A 23,090-nucleotide genomic window follows, 5' to 3' on the forward strand; every position below is an offset into this window, starting at 1 on the left:
TACAGCTCCCGTATAAACCGATCTCCCTATTTTACTTCTTAAGCCCCTGAAGTGCGCAATTCCTAATTGATTTGGCTGAAATTTTACACAATGACTACTACTATGGTCTCCAATATTCTGTTCAATTATGGTCCGAAATGAAACATAACTTGATATTGTTCCAATAACATAGCAATTCTTTTCTGTTATCCTTCGTTTGCCTAAAAAGAGATACCGTGGCATGATCTCAACAAATGCGACCTATGGTGGAGGGTATATAAGATTCGACCCGGCCGAACTTAGCACGCTTTTACTTATTTGTTGTTTGTACTTAACAGTACTATTTCAACTGTTGTTTTTTTAAGCCTCATGAATTTGTAAAACAAAATGGGAAATTAATGCTACTCTCAGATATCACCTATGAATAGCTGATAGAGAATAAATGGCTTAATACGATACTGGTCAATGTGTCTCTATGCTTTGTGCAAAAAAAAAACTATCTCCTAATATAGTTTTTATGTCAGGAAATCTGTTAAAACCTAAAAAATCTGTGAAAATTTTTATGTCTCGTTGGCGATGTTCCTTGCTAAAATGTGTGTTTGCCTCTATGCTGTCTTGTGCAGGTGCATGAGGCAACATCATCCACCCAAACAATAGGATGGATTGGAAAGCTTACATTTTTTTACACTCAAATTCAATAAATGACAAATTTTAAATAAAACTTGTTCTTTATATTCTAAAGACAACATTTCAGTTAAACATTTCCCTAAAGTTAACATATCAGTGACATTTTCTCTTAACTAAACTTAAGTAAAATTTTATTTTGAGAAAATTTTTCAGTAAAATTGACTTCAAAACAAATATCCCACAAAATTTTCCATAAAGACAAAATTCAAGTCATGTTTACCCTACAAATTCCAGTGCAATTTTCCCTACATCATTCTGACAGACTGAAGGTTGCCAGCAACGACTTTTGCAGAAGCTATGAGGACATCGAAGAAGAAGACACTATTGAACACCTTCTGTGTGTGTGTCCCACATTAGCAGTAAGAAGGAGTTCCACTTTAGGTTCTCATTTCTTTGAGAACCTGTCCGATTTAGCGGATGAGAACGTCCGCAAGTTATTGAGCTTTTTAATGCGATCTGAATGGTTTAACGATAGGAACTAGAAGGCATCTTCCCTCTTCTGTTCCTGTGGTATTACAATGGATGAAAATGTCTAAGTGAGTCTGATGGCAGGCTGCCACTTAATCTAAACTTACCTTCCCTACAGTCAAAATTTCAGAGAAATTTTCTCTATTGACAAAATTTCCGTTAAGTTTTCTCAAAAAGATGAATTTTCTGTAACATTTTCATCAATCAGCCGGGCCGAATTTTATATACCCTCCATAATGGATCGCATTCGTCAGGCTTTTTGCCAAGTATCGATTTATAACAAAGGATAATGAATAAAAATTGCAATGCTATTGAAGCCATATTAGGTGATAGACCGATTCGGACCATAGGTTAGGTTAGGTTAGGTTGAAATGGGGGTCCAGATATTTATCTGCCTTATGCCACTATGGACATACACCTTAGCCAGTTATCGGCTTGTTGTGCGCTCTAAAAACTATTAACCTCTAAAAAGAAAATTTTAAGTTAGGAATTCCATGCTTCTTACAAAATCCTTAATTGTTTTCAACACCACTCCCGTAAGATGGTTCATGTCTGGCATTGTGTCTCCACTTAAGAGCCGGTAATTTCTAGACGCGAAAGCCGGTCAACGACAACGGAAATGCTCCAACATCTTATCATCTTCCCCCCATGCCCTACACATTCTATCACTTGCCGCACCGATTCTACATAAGTTCGTAGTACTATGTGTCCCGTTATGATACCAATAGTAAAACTGACCTCCTTCTTGCTTCCTTTCAGTAATAGCCTCGTCTTCTCACGATCTGGATCCCCCTCATAGGATTTTCGCCGTCCTACCGACCGTTTCGCTGTTCCACAATGTTGCATTCGCATTCGTCGCCCACTCCCTTAACTCGGACTGCGTCGACCCGAAAGGCTTCGGGTTAACCAAGTTTATTGACGGCAGTCCTCTGGCCTTCACCTCCAAATCGTCTGCTCTTTCATTTCCCCTTATTCCGTTATGGCCCGGCACCCAAACGATGCGGATTTTGCCATCCTCATCCGCCCACTCCCTTAACTCGGACTGCGTCGACCCGAAAGGCTTCAGGTTAATCAAGTTTATTGACGGCAGTCCCCTGGCCAACACCGCCAAATCGTCTGCTCTTTCATTTTCCCTTACTCCGTTATGGCCTGGCACCCAAACGATGCAGATTTTTCCATCCTCAGAGAAGGCGTTTATCTCCTTATTACACTGCAAGACTGTTCGTGATCTTACCGTCCTGGTTGTTATCGCCCTTATGGCAATTTTATTGTCCGTAAAGACGTTAACAATCGCCGTCCTCGCGTAAGCACCACACCATTTCATGCATTCCGTGATCGCCCGGATCTTCGCCTGCAGGACCGTATTATGGTCAGGCTGTCCAAAACCGATCTCAGTCCCTGGGTTCTCAATGGGCGCCCCGGTAGCCTAGTTGGTAGCGTGCATAGAGGGTTCTCTCGCTGTCAAGGAATATACAATGGTAGCATTTCTTGACATTGAAGGTGTTTCCATTAATGTAAAGCCGACGTCAATCACGAAGGAGTTGGAGTTTCTAGGCATCAACACTACCGTAAGAAAGTTTATTCATAACTTACTAAAAGATGCATCAACGCAGGCTGGGATCTGTGGATCTAAAAAAAAATGGGTCAGCAGAGGAACACTTCAAGAATGTGCACTGTCTCCTCTTCATTGGAATATAGTCATTCAGAATAAATTATTGTCTCGGAAAGAAAAAATTTGTAAAAATGGTCGCGTATTCTGATGACGAGCAATTGTTGTTAGGGGAAAGTTTCCCAGCACTCTAAGAGATATACTTGAGGAAGCTCTACGTATAACATCAAAGTGGGCTACCGAAAGTGGTTTGGGTATAAATCCGTGCAAGACAGAAGTAGTTCTTTTCAGCAGGAGATACAAGTTGCCTACAGTGGAACCTGTCTCTTTGGAAGGAGGAAATGTTCCATTTACAGAAATCGCAAAATACCTGGGTGTTTTGCTGCACAGGAAATTGAACTTCAAAGCCAACATTTTTGAAAGGGCAAGAAAGGCCACTCTTACCCTATACACCTGCAAGAGACTCATTGGCAAAAGTTGGGTGGAGAGAATGTTCCATTTGGTTTTGATGGATAGGAAATTGAACTTCAAAGCCAACATTTTGGAAAGGGCAAGAAAGGCCACTCTTGCCCTATACATCTGCAAGAGACTCATTGGCAAAAGTTGGGAGTTTAGACCGCGTGTCATGCATTGGGTATACCCTGCAGTTGTCAGACCTGGTTTTGAAGTTCAATTTCCTGTCCAGCAAAACACCCAGGTTTTTTGCGCTTTCTGTTAATGGAACATACTCTCCACCCAAGGAGACAGATTCCACTGTAGGCAACTTGTATCTCCTGCTGAATAACGCAATATGGTGTTGTGGTCTGTTGGACGGCGCTTCAAAAATCCAACTACTGCTCAATATTTAATCAGATCCAAAGGATGACTTCCTTTTGCATCACAGCCGCACTGAGGACGACACCATCTGATGCATTGAATTTAATGCTTCATCCTATGCCTCTGGACATTGTTGTGGCTTGTGGCTACCCAAATTGCAGCGACCACTGCCGTGAGGTTAGGGGAGCTTTCTCATTGGTCATGTGGCGGCTACAGACACTGTGTTATCCTTGATACAATATCCGATGTTCCAGGCAATGTGGATTACACACTAACCGAGCCGCTTTGTATAGACCCACTATTCCTGATAGAACCGATTGGAACTACGATATCCCTGGTAACAAAAGTTATATAGACTTCTATACGGATGGTTCCAAATTAAACGACCAGATGGGTTTTTGGGGTGTACTCTAAAGATCTATAACTGGTCATATCGAAAAAGTTACCCGACTACTGTAGTGTGTATCAAGCAAAGATCCTTGCAATTAAGGAAGTGTGGAATGGCTAAGATATAATGTCATTACGACGATTGGTATAAATATCTTCTCAGACTGCCATTAAATCCCTGGAGAACGCATGTCTGAACACAAAAACCGCCCCAGACTGTAGCAGATCTCTCAACGAGATGGCTGAGCAGTACAAAATTCACCTGTTCTGGGTGCCGGGTGACAGAGATATCCCAAGGAATAGTAAAGCGGTTGAGCTTGAGAGACTAGGAACTACCTTACACATTCCAGGGACGCATGCCTCTACCGACATGTAAGCCAAGTTTTCAGGACCAGGCCCGAAGGACAACGAATGATAGATGGTCACAAAGATGGGAGGCTGTGAGCATTCCAAAATTATGTGGCCTAATCTAAACTTGAAGAGGTCTATTGCTCTGCTGTCATTGGCTAGAACAGACGCCTAAGACATTGTGTCCGTCATGACAGGTCACTGTCTAATTGGAAAACATGCTAATAGACTGAAGGTTGCCTGCAACGACTTTTGCAGAAGCTTTGAGGACATCGAAGAAGAAGAGACTATAGAACACGTTCTGTATGTGTTTCCCGCACTTTGTGAACCTGTCTGATTTAGCTGATGTTAACATTCGCAAGTTATTTGGCTTTTTAAAGCGATCTGGATGGTTCAACGGTAGGAACTCGAAGGCATCTTCTTTCTTCTGTTCCTGTGGTATCACAATGGACGAAAACATCTAAGTGAGTCTGACGGTAGACGGCCACTTAAACCTAACCTAAACTAAACTTTTCCATTAAGAAACAGGGCGAACATTTCTTACTTATCAGTGAGTATCTATTAGACATACATTCATGCATCACTTTCGGAATATGGTATTACACTAAAATCTTTCCAATAGTAGACTATTAATACTCAAAGAAAAATGTTGTTCCTAATATTGTAAAAGAAGGCTGAGCGGAGCGGGCCCATTTCAGCTAGTTTGCTTATACAAATCAGCAAAATGGTTTAGTTTCAATGCCACCCTATTGTTACTAACATATTCTGCTGTAGGAATCTGTGAAAGCAAGAAAAAGTGTTTGCGTAATGGATTTTCCACTTGAAACTGGACATGACTGTATGAATAAACAAATGTCTAAATGTTGGAAAACTGCAACATGAATCTGGGTCGATTTAGAAACAAAAAAAAAAATGAAACTTCAATATCAACATAAAGCGAATGAAATTTTAGGGCAATCTTAAAGTTTAAAGATTTTGAGAAGTAGGATTGGGGAGATAAAAAGCAAGGTAGTTGAAACACTTTAGAACAAAGGAACAAATGAAGCTAGCAGCTTGCAGAAGTAGATGTGCCTGTTGGTGAATTTTCATTTTGACTAATTCATGGAATTCTCCATAGAGGCAAATTAATCACAAAATGGCAAATTTTGTACTTAGTGTAAGGGGCATGTGGGAGTCTTAATGTGTTTTGCTTTAGGTATTCCCAAAGCTTATGAATCAAAGACTGCTAGTCCTTAAAAAGGAAAAAAGAACAGGGCAACTTGGTTCAATTTACATTCAACACACTGGCAAATATCGCCCTTTTACTCATCCTGTACATCTACCAGAGCGTAAGTAGCATTTTATCTACAATGAAGGGCTACTTATCCTGATTTATTCGTCTATTGAGGTAGCCAATAACTGGAGAAGATAGGATTGGAACACTGATTAACTCTTTCATGTGTTAAGGCTTTTCGTCAGAGTTTTTTTTTTTAACAGGACAAGGGCCACCATGCACCGAGAAAGACATAAAACAAGTTTGAATTAAGGAATAGAGTGGCTATGTTAACATAGGCCATTAGTTTCTTTATCTATGATGTTCTCCAAGCAGTCACACACCGATATAGACCTTTAAATTAAAGCTTTTGTATTTTCTTCATAGAGGACAAGGCACCATAATTGATTATAAGTCCAACAATCTCGTAGAATGCCAATCGGCAAATATTCGCCTTTTACTTACGCAGTATGTCAACCAGAGCAACCAGAGCACTATGTCTACAATGAGGGGTTACTTATCCCGAGTTACGCAGGTCTTGGTCAATTATAGGAGAAAAAAAAAGGATACACAGATAGAAAAATGCCGGTTTTTTGCCAATACCGTTTGGTATTATTTTATTCACGTTATTGGACAATATTTCTAATACCATTTGGTATCAATTTGATGCCAGTCGAAAGATCATAGGATCCATAACGTCGTCACAATTTTATTCTTTTCATCGTTGCAAAATTATTTGGTCTAATATAATAAAATGTCTTAATACGTATTCTATGCGCAAAAATGTGTTTAAATACTCGAAAGCGGTGAAAATGGAAATAGTAAAAACAATTAAAGGGTTTCCAAGAATCTTGGAAACCCACCACCATGGGTTTTGCTAGAAATGTATCCAACATAAATTTAGTTCAAGGGTATAATTTTTTACTACATACCAAACTTCTGTCAAACCAGCAAAGATTAAAACTTCTAGATACCGAACATGGATGATCAAAAGAACGGTTTACATGGGATAAGGTTAGAGACCGATTTGAGCGGTACTTGGCACAGTTGTTGAAAGTCACAACAAAACACTGCATGCAAAATTTAGGCAAAATTGGACAAAAATTAGGGCTTGTAAGGACTCAAGAAGTCAAATCGTCAGATCGGTTTATATGGGAGCTATATCAGGTTATGGACCGATTCTAACCGTACTTGGCACAGATGTTAGAAATCATATCAGAACACTATGTGCAAAATTTCAGACCAATTGGATGGAAATGAGGCTTCCAGGGGCTCAAGAAATCAAATCGGGAAATCGGTTTATGTGGGAGCTATATCAGGTTGTAAACCGATTTAGACCGTACTTGGCATAGTCGTTTAAAGTCATAACGGAACATCACATGTAAAATTTCAGCCAAATCAGATGAAAAATGTGGCTTCCAGGGGCTCAAGAATTCAAATTGGAAGATCATATGAGAGCTATATCTAAATCTGAACCGATATAACCCATTTGCAATCCCCAATCACCTACATCTATATTCAGTATCTGTGCAAAATTTCAAGCGACTAGCTTTACGCGTTCGACCTCTACCGTGGTTTCGACAGACGGAGGGACATGGCTAGTTCGGCTCAGAAAGTCAAGACGATCTAGAATATATATACTTTATGGGCTCTTAGACGAATATTTCGAGGAGTTATAAACGGAATGACTAGGTTAGTATACCCCCATCCTATTAGTGGTGGGCATAACAACTGCAGGTCGCAATTTTCATCCGATTGTCTTAACATTTGGTACAGACATGTTTTTCATCTTAGAGACGAAGCCTATAGAAATTGGAAAAAATCGGTTCAGATTTGGATATAGCTCCCATATATATTTTCGTCCGATTTGCAGTAATACTGCAATAAAATGGTCATTTGTTAACCGATTCTTTTGAAATTTAGCAGGAAGGATTTTCTTATGACCACAAACGTAATAGGTGAATCTTAAAGAAATTGGTTCAAATTTGGATATAGCTTCCATATATATGTTCGCCCGATTTGCAGTAATAATGCACTAAAATGGTTATATGTTAACCGATTCTCTTGAAATTTGGTAGGAAGCAGTTTCTCTTAAAACTCGACGTTACCAGTTATTTTCATAGAAATCGGTTCAGATTTAGATATAGCTCTCATATATATATATATATATATATATCGCCCGATTTTCACTTTTAGAGCCACTGGAACCGCATTTATTGACCAATATTCCCCAAAATTTTGTACAACGCTTTCCTCGACAACTACCACAACATATGAGAAATTTGCTCGAAATTGGTTCAGATAAAGATATAGCTCCCATATATATGTTCTTCAGATTTTTGGTAATTTGCCAAAATTTTGTCATTTTTCAGCCGTAGTTATTACAAATTGAACATATTTGCTCCAAATTTGATACGGATTGTTAAAACACCCATCTGAAAACATCCGCCGAGGTCCATCAAAATTGGTTCAGATTAGGATATAGCTCTCACATTGTACTTATAGGGTAAGTGCAGGGTACTATACAGTCGGCACCGCCCGACTTTTGCCCTTCCTTACAGGTTTTGTCAATAGGCAGGTTAAATTCGAAGATGAGCTTTATCGGACTTTATCTTGATATAGCCCCCATATAGACCGATCCGACGATTTAAGGTCTTAGGCCCATTAAAGTCACATTTACTATCAGAATTTACTTTGAGAGAGTGAGCTGTGTAAGGCCAATCGAAATCCTTCTTCAATTTTTAAAAGATCGGTCCAGATTCGGTTATAACTGTCGTATAGACCGATCCGCCGATTTAATTTCTTAGGCCCATAAAAGACATATTTATTATGCGATTATCATGAAATTTGGGACAGTGAATTGTGTTAGGCCACTTGACATCCTTCTTTAATTTGACCTTGATCGGTCCAGATTTGGATATAGCTGCCTTATAAATCGATCTCCCGATTAAAATGGTTTGGGCCGATTAGTAGCGCATATATTGTCCGATGTCGCCAAAGTTTGGGACAGTGAGTTGTGTTAGGCACCTCGATATCTTTCCGCAATTTGGCCCAGATCGGTCCAGATTTGGACTTAGCTGACATATGGACCGATCTCTCGATTGAAGGGTTTGGGCCCATTAGAGGCGCATGTATTGTCCGGTGTCGGCGAAATTTGGGACAGTGATTTGTGCTAGGCACCTCGACTTCCTGCTGCAATTTGGCTCAGATCCGTTCAGGCTTGGATATGACATATAAAACGATCTCTCAATTTAAGGTTTTGGGCCCATAAAAGGCGCATTTTTTGTCCAATTTCGCCGAAATTTGGGACAGTGAGTTGTGCTAGATATTCCCCTGCAATTTGGCCCACATCGGTTCAGATTTGGATATAGCTTGCATACAGACCGATCTCTCGATTTAAGATTTTTGGCCCATAAAATGACAAAAAGTTGTGCTAGGTCCTTCGACACATCCTTCTTCAATTTGGCCCACATCGGCCCAGATTTGGATATAGCTGTGATATAGACCGATCTCTCAATTTAAGGTTTTGGGTCTATAAAATGAGCATTTATTGTTCGATTTTGCCAAAATTTCGGACGGTGAGTTGTGTTGTCACTCGACATATTTCTTAAATTTGGCCCGATCGGTCCAGATTTGGATATACTGCCATACAGACCGATCTCTCGATTTAAAGTCTTAGGCCCACAAAAGGCGCATCTATTGTCCGATGTTGCAAAAACTTGAGACAGAGAGTTGTGTTAGATCGGTCCAGATTTTGATATAGCTCCCATAAAAAACGATCTCTCGATTGAGTTGTGCTAGGTCACTCGACATATTTCTTAAATTTGGCTCCGATCGGTCCAGATTTGGATATAGCTGCCATATAGACCGATCTCTCGATTTAAGGTCTTAAGCCCATAAAAGGCGCATCTATTGTCCGATTTGGCAAAAACTTGGGACAGTGAGTTGTGTTAGAGCTTTCCACATGCTTCTTGATATATGGTTCAGATTGGTCTATATTTGGATATAGCTTACATATAGACCTATCTTTCGATTTAAGATTTTGGGCCCATAAAAGGTGCATTTATTGTCCGATGTCGCCGAAACTTGGGACATTAAGTTACGTTAGAGCTTTCCACATGCTTCTTGATATTTGGCCCAGATCAGTCTATATTTGGATATAGCTACCATTTACACCTATCTTTCGATTTAAGGTTTGGGAGAGTGAGTTGTGTTAGACCCTGCTACATCCTTGAGTAATACGACTCAGATCTGTCCAGATTTGGATATAGCTGCCATATTTTATATCACGATTCAATGTTTTGGGCCCATAAAAGGCGCATTTATTTTAAGATTTTGCCGAAATTAGGGACAGTGAGCTGCGTTAGAGCTTTCCACAACCATCTTCAATTTGGCCCAGATAGGTTCGGATTTGGATATACCTGGCATATAGAGCGATCTCTCGATTTAAAGTCTAGGCCCCATAAAAGTCGCATTTATAATCTGATTTCGCTGAAATTTGTGACAACAGGTTTGACAGGTTTTCGACGTCCGTGTCGTACACGGTTCAGATCGGTCTATATTTGGGTATATTAGTTTGCCCAAAAAGTAATTGCGGATTTTTCATATAGTCGGCGTTGACAAATTTTTTCACAGCTCGTGACTCTGTAATTGCATTCTTTCTGCTGTCAGTTATTAGCTGTTTCTTTTAGCTTGCTTTAGAAAAAAAGTGTAAAAAAAGTATATTTGATTAAAGTTCATTCTAAGTTTTATTAAAAATGCATTTATTTTCTTTTAAAAAATCCGCAATTACTTTCTGGCCAACCAGCTACCAAACAGACCAATGTTTTGTTCTTGAAATTGAACAATGACTGTATTTATTAGGCCACTCAATATTTCGATATAGCTTCTATGGGAAGATAAATTCTGCACTTTTCACCGGTTTATAATGAAAGTTGGTTTACACATATACCCGAGGTGCTGGGTATAGAAAGTTCGGCCCGGCCGAACTTCCAGATTTATGCTCTTGTTAAGTTTGTCTTTTTATGTTAGTTCATTAGGAGGTGGAATATTCAATAACGATTTGGTATAAAACCGACACCGGTTTGGTACTAAAACAAATAACTGTTTGGTATTGAAATCAATACCAGTTTGGTAATAAGGCTAGTACCAAATGGTACTAATCATTTTATTTTTCATCCATTTCATGGGGTAATGATTTCCTTCCATATGGTACTGAAATGATCACGTTTGGTATCAACTTTTCTTTTGTTGTATAAACACTGTTTTTTTCGTTCATATATCAGATTATCCTTTGGGTGGGTATACCGTGTTCGAGTAGGACAGCGGGTTGTTTAGTCATTTAGAAAATAGTAACTATGTGATCATGTAAGTTCTTCGTACCCCTCACCTGCCGAATGTTTCCACACAGTATTCTACTAAAGAAGTGATTAATGACACACTTTTTATGACACAAAAGTCAGGATCATCAATTGCTTAGTACTGATATTGAAATTTAGAGATAAACATATATAAAGCTAAAGAGCAAAGTTGTTGGGTGGAAAGTTATAATATTAATCAATAAAATTATGAGCTCAGCCTCCATCTGGGACATTAACCAGCAGGGTTGTTAATTTTACATATCGCTTCATCATTGGCCGATGACCCACAAAAAAGCACCACAAATGCTAATGTGGTCATAACTCAATTTCGTCCCATAAACCTTTTATAGATAAAACGTGCCTTTGTAATAACTTTAAGCATGGCGACATTAACCAGCCCAGGTCATCAGAAAATGTTCAATGGAGAAATGGGAAAGGAGAATAAAATTTTATGAACTACACGATTATGGTGTCACATATGCCATTAAATGTCCATGTGCTACACAGGTGCACTTAAATTGGAGGTGTGTGGAATATGTATGAGAAAAAAGTTATTTAAACATTTAGACACGTTTCCCTGGCAGAAAAGACATTAAGCGTTTTTAGTGGACAATGTAAATGGCCATACCTTCATCTAAACCACTACCAATGTGCTTATATAGGGGTTGTAGCAAAGCCCAGAAGGGCAAAAATAAATAGATGGTAAAAAGGATGCTATCACAACATTCTAATGTAAACTTTTCAGTATTTGGCTGCAGATTGCAAAATGAGGAAAATTTTGTAGGAATATATTTTTTTATATATACCTGGTACCTTATCTAGGGATATCGTATGAAATAACTTGAAATATCCACAACTTTTTATCTGTTGATGTATTCGCTACAAAATAGACTAAGCATTTTTAGAGGAGGTTTTAAGTTAGAAGTTGACCGAAGGTGCGCATTCCTAAATTTGGCGACTTTAGATTACTTTAACTTTCCGCAGGCTACATGTCCGCCATCTGTCAAGCAGGATGTCAAAGAATTCACGTTGCAATGAACTCTCAAGATTCTCCTCATGGGGGAACATTAGGTGAAAAGTATATAATATCTCTTCACCAGTTATGCAAAGTACAGTTCGAATCGGTCTATGAACAGATATAACCCCCATATAAATTGATCTCCCGATTTGACTTCTTCAGCCCTTACAAGACGCAAGTTTTGTCCGATTTGGCTGAAATTGTGTACATAGTGTTCTGTTATGACTTCCAACAACAGTGTTTAGTACGGTCCAAATCGGGGTATGACCTGGTATACTTACCATATAAACCGATCTCACGATTTGACTTCTTGAGCCATTACAAGCTGTAATTTTTATCTGATTTGGCTGAAATTTAGCATGTAGTGTTGTGCTATGACTTCCAATAACTCTGCCTACTACGGCACGAATCGGTGTATGACCTGGTATACCTCCCATTTAAACCGATCTCACGATTTGATTTCTTGAACCCTTACATGCTGTAATTTTTATATGATTTGGCTGAAATTTTGCATGTAATGTTCTTTTATGACTTCCAATAACTGTACCCAATACGGTCCGAGTCGGTGTATGACCTGGTATAGCTTTCATATAAACCGATCTTACTATTCGACTTCTTGAGTCCTTACAAGCTGAATTTTTATCCGATTTGGCTGAAGTTTTGCATAATAGTGCCAGGTACGGTTCGAATCAGTCTTTAACCTGTTATAGCTGCCATATAAACCGATCTCACGATTTGACTTCTTGAACCCTTGCAATCCGCAAATTTGGTCCGATTTATCTGAAATTCTGCATGTTTCATTGTCATCATTGTTCGGTTTCCAGAAGCTTAAATGTGTGCTGGTTTGAGAGAAGTTTGGCATGTAGAATAAAATTATGCCCTTCAAAAAAAATTATTTTGTATTAATTTTCAGCAGAATCCATGGTGGTGCGCTCCCAAGATTCGACCCAGCCGAACTTTTACTTGTTTACCAATAAAGTCCTTAAAGGATTTAAATGTTAAAGTATGGTAGTTTATGCATTTGTTTACCTTTATACACGAAAGTGGTTTAAAGATATTAATAAAAGAGCTTCTAATAACATTTTCTTCACTTCATGATCGACAAATTTCCAAAGAATTTCATCAAATTATTATTAAGTCATTGAAGGTATAAAATTAGTTCGACAATCAAAATGATGTCTTCTTTAGTGAACCGTAATAATCTATTTACAACTCTCATTAAATAATTAATGTGGCTTTTAGTACTTTCCTAAAATAATACCGCCCTGTAATTATTAAAGCCAAGTTGGGGTTTTATGCATGGACAGAGATCCGAAAAGTTTTGGGTGAGAAAACTATTAAATGTTAATCCGATTATGACTTTTGCAGCATATTTTGTGATAGCTTCATCAACGAGTTGTGATATTGCAATGTGAGCAAATGATTGATGTGTTAATAATATCTACAAATAATTGCGTACCCTCATAGCAGCAAAGCAGTCAAGGTGCCATAAATTAAAGCAGAGGGTAGTAAAACGAAAATTTTGTTTGAGAAGTATTAGAGAATAACTTTATAACAAATAGGATAACAAGTTAAGGTAATGGTGGCAGGCAGGTGCCAGGTGGCAGGAAGGTGCCAGGCAGGTGACAGGCAGACAATTCAGTTTATTATATTAGCAGAGAAAGGAGAGCTGATATGAAGTATTGAATGTGCCAGAACTTTTAGAACCCCCTTTTGGTGCTATTTCTAAGTAATATTTAATATGCCGCTAGAGGCATACCCACAGATTTCGAATCTTCCCCAACTCCTAATCATGTTACTTTCCATACATTATAGTTTCATATTGCTTTCATATTGAATGTTGAAAGTATTCGTATTTAATTTTTTGAATAGCTTTGTTATGGCGTATTTGACAATACATGAGGACAACTCCTCAACAACATAAAAAATTCAATATTTTTGTGTTTTCCCAAATCTCTTATGTATACATACTAGCGATTGTGCATTTAATTTCATTTGCCATAGGATTAACCATATTTTTGTTATTTCCATGGCCATAATATTTTTTATGTGTTTACTCATAAATGTATGAAAGGTGCAAAAGGTTTATTTGGTTTTCTTCATAAGTAGCGTATGGGGTATTCCTGCAGCAGAAAGATTACAATCAGTGCACAGTACACAAAAAAAAAACAAATAAAAGCTTGCTAAGTTCGGCCGGGCCGAATCTTACATACCCTCCACCATGGATCGGATTTGAGGAGTTCTTCTCCCGGCATCTCTTCTTAGGCAAAAAAGGATATAAGAAAAGATTTGCTCTACTATTACAATATTATTACATGTTGGAGACCTGTGTAAAATATCAGCCAATTCGAATTGCGCCCTTTGGGGGCTCAAGAAGTAAAATAGAGAGATCGATTTATATGGGAGCTGTATCGGGTTATAGACCCATTCAGATCATAATAAACACATATATTGCTGGTCATGAGAGGATCCGTAGTACATAATTTCCGGAAAATCGGATAAGAATTGTGCCCTCTAGAGGCTCAAGAAGTCAAGACCCAAGATCGGTTTATATGGCAGCTATATCAGGTTATGGACCCATTTGAACTATACTTGGCACAGTTGTTGCATATCATAGCAAAACACGTCGTGCAAAATTTCATTCCAATCGGATAAGAATTGCGCACTATAGAGGCTCAAGAAGTCAAGACCCAAGATCGGTTTATATGGCAGCTATATCAAAACATGGACCGATATGGCCCATTTACAATACCAACCGACCTACACTAATAAGAAGTATTTGTGCAAAATTTCAAGAGGCTAGCTTTATTCCTTCGGAAGTTAGCGTGCTTTCGACAGACAGACGGACGGACATGGCTAGATCGACATAAAATGTCACGACGATCAAGAATATATATACTTTATGGGGTCTCAGACGAATATTTCGAGTAGTTACAAACAGAATGACGAAATTAGTGTACCCCCCATCTTATGGTGGAGGGTATAACAAGTAAAAAGGCGTTAAGTTCGGCCGGGCCCAACTTTGGATACCCACCACCTCGGGTATATATGTAAACCACCTTTCATCAAAATCCGGTGAAATTGAATACCTTATGTACCATAGCTGTTATATCGACATAAGTTCCGATTTGGATCAAATACTAATAAGTACAAGTCATTGTTCAATTGTGTGTAACAAAATATTGGTTTTTTTAGTAGCTATATCTAAAAATAAATCGATCTGAACCATATACGATACGGATGTCGAAAAGCATAACATAAGACACTGTCCCAAATTTCGGTGAAATCGGACAATAAATGCGCCTTTTAAGGACCCAAAACCTTAAATCGGTCTGTATGGCAGCTAGATCCAAATCTGGACCGATCTAGGCCAAATTGAAAAAGGACGTCGAAAAGGCTAACACAACTCACTGTCTCAAATTTCAGCGACATCGGGCAATAAATGCGCCTTTTATTGCCCCAAAACATAAAACCGAGAGATCGGTTTATATGGCAGCTATAATGAAATCCAGGCCGAACTGTGCCATATTGAATATGTATGTCAAGATGATTATCGCTCCCATATAAACCAATCAACCGATTTGACTTCTTTAGAATCTGGGGGGTGTAATTATTAGCCAATATAGACACGTTTAAGGTAAGAAATAGAAATCTTCTTCTTCAACAACTAGGTCTGGTCGAACTTACCCATTTTTTAAAGAAAACTTTGCAAATTATCAAAAAAATCCACTTGCTATAACTATTGTCTTGTCGAAAAAATATTCCTTGTGGAAAACACTGTGCAACAAATATAACCTGGGAAAAAAAGCCTGTGAATAGCAAAACCTAAAAATATTAACACACAGGCAATAAAAGTGAAAGTATGCACTTCGTAGGGCGAAAAACATGAACATAAAACAATTTTTATGTTTTTTCTTTAGTAATGCTAAGACGATGCTGTTATCTGTTGGTAGGTTATTTAGAAATAGATACTTAAACATATAAGTTCAAATACCCACTGCTCACTGAAAGATATGTAGGCGCTTCTTATGGAAATTTTTCTTAAAATGCAGATATTTAGGGTCTGCCGATTTAGGGTATTAAGCCCATGAAAGACACATTTATTGTCCGATTTCGCTGAAATTTCGAACAGTGAGCTGCACTTTCGACAAACCAATTATATATCATCAGCCAGATAGACCGATCAACCTTTTTAGGATCTAAGGGTGTGGATGTTAAAGACTAAGGAAATTGCAAAATTTGCCCATGAACATTCCATTAAGGAACAGGAACAAACTTTTAACACATCAATGAGTGCTGTCCGATTCAAATTTCGGCCTCGGCTATAAAAAGGGGGCCTCTTTTTTATAGCCGAGGCCGAATGGCGTGCCCCAGTGCGACACCTCTTTGTGAAGAAGTTTATACATGGCCGCCATATCAAATGGTAAAGTACTTCAGAAAAGTCGCCAGCAATAGAAGGGAATAAAAAGCGTTGAACATCTCTCCTGATGTTCTCGACAGAATTCGAACCCGTTCATGCTACTCCGTGGTACGATGAAAATGAAAAAAATCAGGCAGAGCCCGGCCGGGATTTGAGCCTGGGCACACGGAGTAACAGCGAGAGCCGTCATCGTTGCCGTTACCATTGCCGTTGCCTAGCGTTCGGCGCCATCAATACAACTTCCAACAGATGCACAGAATCATGTGAACCATGGAAGTAGTGTAACTGTTGCAGACAAAAAATCTGTCATTACACGAAAACACATGCATTGGGAAAAGTACATCTAATAGACGGGGTTGTCGGGCGTGGTTAATGCGGTATTTGTATCATAGAGGCGTTTTCGAAAAAAATACGTTTCAAATACAACATACCAACGTATGGCCCAAGGAGCAATCACACCTAATATGGTTGAGAAGTCTTCTAAACAAATATGAAATGTGCGCCATAGTTCTCTCCAATCATTCAGCACGATTCGAAAGAGAAACAAACAAAATTCACTTTTTGTTCCCAAAGTTATTTTAAGTCTTGTAATGTGCTCCCATCTAAATAACGAAGTTTTTAACTCCTAAAGCCTGACAGTGACATAGGCAATGGTCCAACGTCTCATCAACTTCCCCACATGTCCTACAGACTCTATTGCAAGCCATATCTATTCTATATAAGTGCGACTGAAGTCCTATGTGTTCTCTAATGATTCCGAAAACAATATTGATCTCCTTTTTAATCCCTTCAGTATAAGTTCCCTCTTCTCTCACTCTCACTTCATTGGGTTTTCGTCGTCCTACCTGCCTACGTTTCACTGTTCCACAACAGTACAGGCAAGCTCGTGAAGCAATGACTTGCATACCGATGTCTGAGCCGAATTCGGTCCAAATTGTAGAGTAGAGTAGAGTAGAGTTGAGTTGAGTAGAGTTGAGTAGAGTAGAGTAGAGTAGAGTAGAGTAGAGTAGAGTATAGAGTAGTGTAGATTAGATTAGATTAGAGTAGAGTAGAGTAGAGTAGAGTAGAGTAGAGTAGAGTAGAGTAGAGTAGAGTAGAGCAGAGTAGAGTAGAGTAGAGTAGAGTAGAGTAGAGTAGAGTAGAGTAGAGTAGAGTAGAGTAGAGTAGAGCAGAGTAGAGTAGAGTAGAGTAGAGTAGAGTAGAGTAGAGTAGAGTAGAGTAGAGTAGAGTAGAGTAGAGTAGAGTAGAGTAGAGTAGAGTAGAGTAGAGTAGAGTAGAGTAGAGTAGAGTAGAGTAGAGTAGAGTAGAGTAGAGTAGAGTAGAGTAGAGTAGAGTAGAGTAGAGTAGAGTAGAGTAGAGTAGAGTAGAGTAGAGTAGAGTAGAGTAGAGTAGAGTAGAGTAGAGTAGAGTAGAGTAGAGTAGAGTAGAGTAGAGTAGAGTAGAGTAGAGTAGAGTAGAGTAGAGTAGAGTAGAGTAGAGTAGAGTAGAGTAGAGTAGAGTAGAGTAGAGTAGAGTAGAGTAGAGTAGAGTAGAGTAGAGTAGAGTAGAGTAGAGTAGAGTAGAGTAGAGTAGAGTAGAGTAGAGTAGAGTAGAGTAGAGTAGAGTAGAGTAGAGTAGAGTAGAGTAGAGTAGAGTAGAGTAGAGTAGAGTAGAGTAGAGTAGAGTAGAGTAGAGTAGAGTAGAGTAGAGTAGAGTAGAGTAGAGTAGAGTAGAGTAGAGTAGAGTAGAGTAGAGTAGAGTAGAGTAGAGTAGAGTAGAGTAGAGTAGAGTAGAGTAGAGTAGAGTAGAGTAGAGTAGAGTAGAGTAGAGTAGAGTAGAGTAGAGTAGAGTAGAGTAGAGTAGAGTAGAGTAGAGTAGAGTAGAGTAGAGTAGAGTAGAGTAGAGTAGAGTAGAGTAGAGTAGAGTAGAGTAGAGTAGAGTAGAGTAGAGTAGAGTAGAGTAGAGTAGAGTAGAGTAGAGTAGAGTAGAGTAGAGTAGAGTAGAGTAGAGTAGAGTAGAGTAGAGTAGAGTAGAGTAGAGTAGAGTAGAGTAGAGTAGAGTAGAGTAGAGTAGAGTAGAGTAGAGTAGAGTAGAGTAGAGTAGAGTAGAGTAGAGTAGAGTAGAGTAGAGTAGAGTAGAGTAGAGTAGAGTAGAGTAGAGTAGAGTAGAGTAGAGTAGAGTAGAGTAGAGTAGAGTAGAGTAGAGTAGAGTAGAGTAGAGTAGAGTAGAGTAGAGTAGAGTAGAGTAGAGTAGAGTAGAGTAGAGTAGAGTAGAGTAGAGTAGAGTAGAGTAGAGTAGAGTAGAGTAGAGTAGAGTAGAGTAGAGTAGAGTAGAGTAGAATAGAGTAGAGTAGAGTAGAGTAGAGTAGAGTAGAGTAGAGTAGAGTAGAGTAGAGTAGAGTAGAGGAGAGTAGAGGAGAGTAGAGTAGAGTAGAGTAGAGTAGAGTAGAGTAGAGTACCGATTTTGACCTTACTTGGCACAGTTGTAGGAGGTCATAACGGAACACTTTCTGCAAAATTTTACTAATACGAACATATGCGGCTTCCAGATCGGTTTATATGGAAGCTATATCCAAATCTAAACTGATATGGCCTATTTGCAGTCCCCATCTGCCTATATCAATATTTAGTATCTGTGCAATTTCAAGCGGCTATCTTTACGCGTTCGACCACAATCGTGATTTTGACAGGAGGACGGACGGGCGGACATGGCTAGATCGACTTAGAACGTGTAGACGATCAAAAATATATCGACTCTATGGGGTCTTAGACGAATATTTTCAGGTGTTACAAACAGAATGACTAGATTAGTATACTCCCATCCTATGGTGCATCTGATTATCCCATTAATGCATGACCCTTGATTCTTTTGTCCGCTTCGGAAGAAATTTTATATATTCATTATTTAGATCATTGTAGAATTTTTTTTTTATTTTTTAAACAAAATTTCGAAAAAACAAATAAAATTTATGAAAAGAAAACAATTTTTTTTTCCTAAGCCACTAAGTTATTACAACATCAAAAAATCATATTCTTAGTATTTTATGACAATTTAGCGATGAAAAGTGGAGTTCAATGTCTTTATTATAAGCAAAGTAGTAGACTTGTCGCCACATATTTGTTTTACTAACTCTCCGGCGGGTGAGAAGGTTGTTGGGGTCTTTTTTAGGGTCTAACAAATTCAAAAAAAAGTGCGTTTGCATATAAAATTCCATACAAAAAGTACTAGACCCCTGTGGACCTTGTACTTTGGCAACGGATGATTCAATCGTCGGAGGGTTAATATGGAAAGCGTCAAATGCAACAGCACCATTAAACGGTTTCCATAAATCTCACTCCCAATAGTTTTGAGAAAATTTTTGGTTTAAGTTTTTTAGGTATAAAAAATTACCGACTATCGACAAGCTAATTTTTCCCTACAACATATGCGACGGTCAACATTTTCTTTAACAAGATGCATTCGTCTTCTTTACGCCAATCCAAATTTAATGGGGATACCTCTTTTCTAACTGGAGCTAGAATTTTTTTAAGAGAGCTGTATTCTTCGGTATCTTCCTTCCCACTCGTCGTTAATGGGTTAAGACAAAGGCTCCTTTTTGAATTACAAAGAACTTCCGTTTCAATGCAAAAGAAAAGAAAAACATTGTCTTGAATTCATTGTCCCAAAGACCTATTAAAGATTCAAGGAAATTCACCTACATTTCATTATTATTTAATGAAGCAGGTAAGATGATAACAAACGTAGGCGGCTACACTCACTCCAAGCTTAACAAATTTAGTTTTCCATAGAAAACGCAGAACTCAGAAATGGTTCTTACAACTAAAATAACCGTAAAAAAAGAGGAAAAACAAGGCGTTGGAGAAAAATGAACCCATGGCTCTGTTAGAAAAACACCTCCATAAAAAGGGCAGAACTAACGTTAAAAATAATACATTAAAATCCCATTTCTTCACAATTGCATAAGATTGGCAAACAAAAAGCAAGAACAAAAAAAATCTATATATAAAAAAAAACAACCCAAATGGTCTCTCAAAACATTTATTTGGCCAAATAAATAAATGAGAAAGAAAACGAAAGCAAGAAAAATCTAACGAATCACTATTACATTTAATGGCAGTAGTTGTAGGGTTTTTGTTTGATATCAATGACGATAGACTCACTCACTCACCTGGTTGTTAGATTTACATCCTTGGGATTCAAGAGGGCATCGTTTATTTCAACAATTAATATATCACCCGATTGGATTTCAGCTTCACCCTCCCAGGAAACCATCATGGCTGTACAATCTTTGTCAGTTTTGCAATTCTCAGGAGTCTGCAAGGAAAGAAGATGAGGAAAAAAGGATGATAAAGAAGAAAACACATAAACTAAGGAGGGCATTTCAAAGGATACACAAACTTCGATGTGGCCAATAGAAAAATAAAAGATGGAGACTTAGTTACCTCACTTTATCTCGTTGGTGAAAAATTTATTGCAAGGACACATATGAACTTGTGGAACAGCGAAAGGGTGAGAGTGTGTGAGTGTATGTTTATTTTGAATATCATGATAACGCATATGCTTTTATGTATGAACGATATGTATTTTTAGGGGTGTTTGTATTTGATTTCATTATTCAAATAAGCATATCCTTCTCATAAATTTCCTCTTAATAAATATTCAATTTTACCCCCCCTCCCCGGCTTAATGCCCAAAATCGAAGACCACAAACCCCCCACACACACACACATACAGTAAGCCACTTCAAGTGGCACAAGAAAACCAAAAGGAAAAGGTTTATCTGTTCAAATATCCATCTTTGGGGTAGAGGCAAATGTGGACATTGGTAAAAACTCTTTGCTCCCTCTCCAAACATCTCTCGCAGCCATGTGCATGCAACAACCATAAACAACTGGGGATATAAATCGAAATCCTTGATGGCCTCATAACCTTTCCTTGATTGTTTCCTTCCTTTTTGGATTATGGCCTACATATGTCCTGCTGTAGGTAGGGCAAGGCTACATGTCTAGGCCGATGGTTGTTCATTTTAGTCTTAAGGAAGCTGGAGAAATTCTCCATACAATTCCAATAAATCATAATTATTGAAAGTGTTTTTCACAATTTGGAAAGGCAATTAGAGAATGATAAAAGGGTACTTAAATAAATACAACTAGGCTCAAACCAAGGATAAATAAAACTAGTCCAAAAACCAGTAAGGAAAGGCAAAAGTCGAGCGGTGCCGACTTTATAATACCCTACACCTACCCTATAGGTAAAAAGTGGAAGCTATGTCTAATTCTGAAACAATTTTGATGGACCTCGCCGGATGTTTTCAGATGGGTGGTTAAACAATCCGTATCACAGTTCGAGCAAATATGTTCAAACTATAATAACTACGGTTCACAAATGACAACATTATTGCAAATTACCCAAAATCGGACAAACATATATATATGGGAGCTATATCTAATTCTAAATCGATTTCGAACAAACTTCTCAGATAATGTGGTACTCTTCAAGAAAAGCGCTATTCAAAATTTTGGTAAGATTGGTAAAAAAATGCGATTGCAATGGCTCTAGAACTGGAAATCGGGCAATATACATAAATGACAGCTATATTTAAATATCAACCAATTTCTATGAAATTCATCTATAATGTCGAGAGTCAAGTGAAAATCATTCCTGCCATATTTGAAGAGAATCGATTAACAAATGACCAATTGATTGCAATATTACTGCCAATCGGACGAACATATAAATGGGAGCTATGTCTAAATCTGAACCGATTTCGAGCAAACTTTATAGACATTGTTAACGTCATCGAGGAAAGCGTTGTACAAACTTTTGGGAAGATTGGTCAATGATTTTGCTTGCAGCGGCTCTAGGAGTGAAAATCGGGCGATACCTATATATATGAGAGCTATATCTAGATTTGAACCGATTTCAACGAAATTCACCAGTAATGTCGAGAGTTAAGAGAAAATCCTTCATAACAAATTTCAAGAGAATCGGTTAACATATGGCAATTTTATTGCATTATTAGTACAAATCGGACGAACATTTATATGGGAGCTATATCCAAATCTGAACCGATTTTTATGAAATTTACCTGTAATGTCAGGAACCATAAGAAAATCGTTCCTGCTAAATTTCTAGAGAATCGGTTAACAAATCAACATTTTATTGCAGTATTACTGCAAATCGGACGAATATATATATGGGAGCTAAATGCAAATCTGAACCGATTTCTATAAAATTCACCTGTAATGTCATGAGTCATAAGAAAACCCTTCCCATAAAATTTTGAGAGAATCGGTTAACAAATGACCATTTTATTGCAGTGTTTCTGCAAATCGAACGAACATATATATAGGAGCTATATCCAAATCTGAACCGATTTTTTCCAATTTTAATAGGCTTCGTATCTAGGCCGAAAAACATCCCCATACCAAATTTGAAGACGATCGGATGGAAATTGCGACCTGTAGTTTGTACACAAATTAACATGGACAGAGAGACAGACAGACACACAGAGAGAGACACACACGGACATAGCTAAATCGAATCAGAAAGTGATTCTGAGTCGATCGGTATGCTTATCAATGGGTCTATCTCTCTTCCTTTAAGGTATTACAAACTAATTCACTAAGTTATAATACCGTGTACCACAGTAGTGGTGTAGGGTATAATTTAAGTTGAAAGTATGTGAAACAAGTAAGAGCTTGCTAAGTTCGGCCGGGCCGAATGTTATATACCCTCCACCATGTAAAGCATTTGTCGAGTTCTAT

The 23,090-nt window shown here is 38.2% G+C and overlaps 1 protein-coding gene across 1 annotated transcript in view; it reads right to left on the reverse strand.

Annotated features, from left to right (window-relative positions):
• The window catches only part of LOC106088597 (serine-rich adhesin for platelets), a 243,504-nt gene that overhangs the window by 82,078 nt on the left and 138,336 nt on the right, over positions 1 to 23,090 (reverse strand). Inside the window, exon 3 of the mRNA XM_059364655.1 lies at positions 20,492 to 20,637. Coding sequence (XP_059220638.1) covers positions 20,492 to 20,637 — 146 coding nt within the window. The remainder of the gene's footprint in view (positions 1 to 20,491; positions 20,638 to 23,090) is intronic.

This window comes from Stomoxys calcitrans, chromosome 3 (assembly GCF_963082655.1).
Source record: "Stomoxys calcitrans chromosome 3, idStoCalc2.1, whole genome shotgun sequence".
Taxonomy (NCBI): Eukaryota; Metazoa; Arthropoda; class Insecta; order Diptera; family Muscidae; genus Stomoxys; species Stomoxys calcitrans.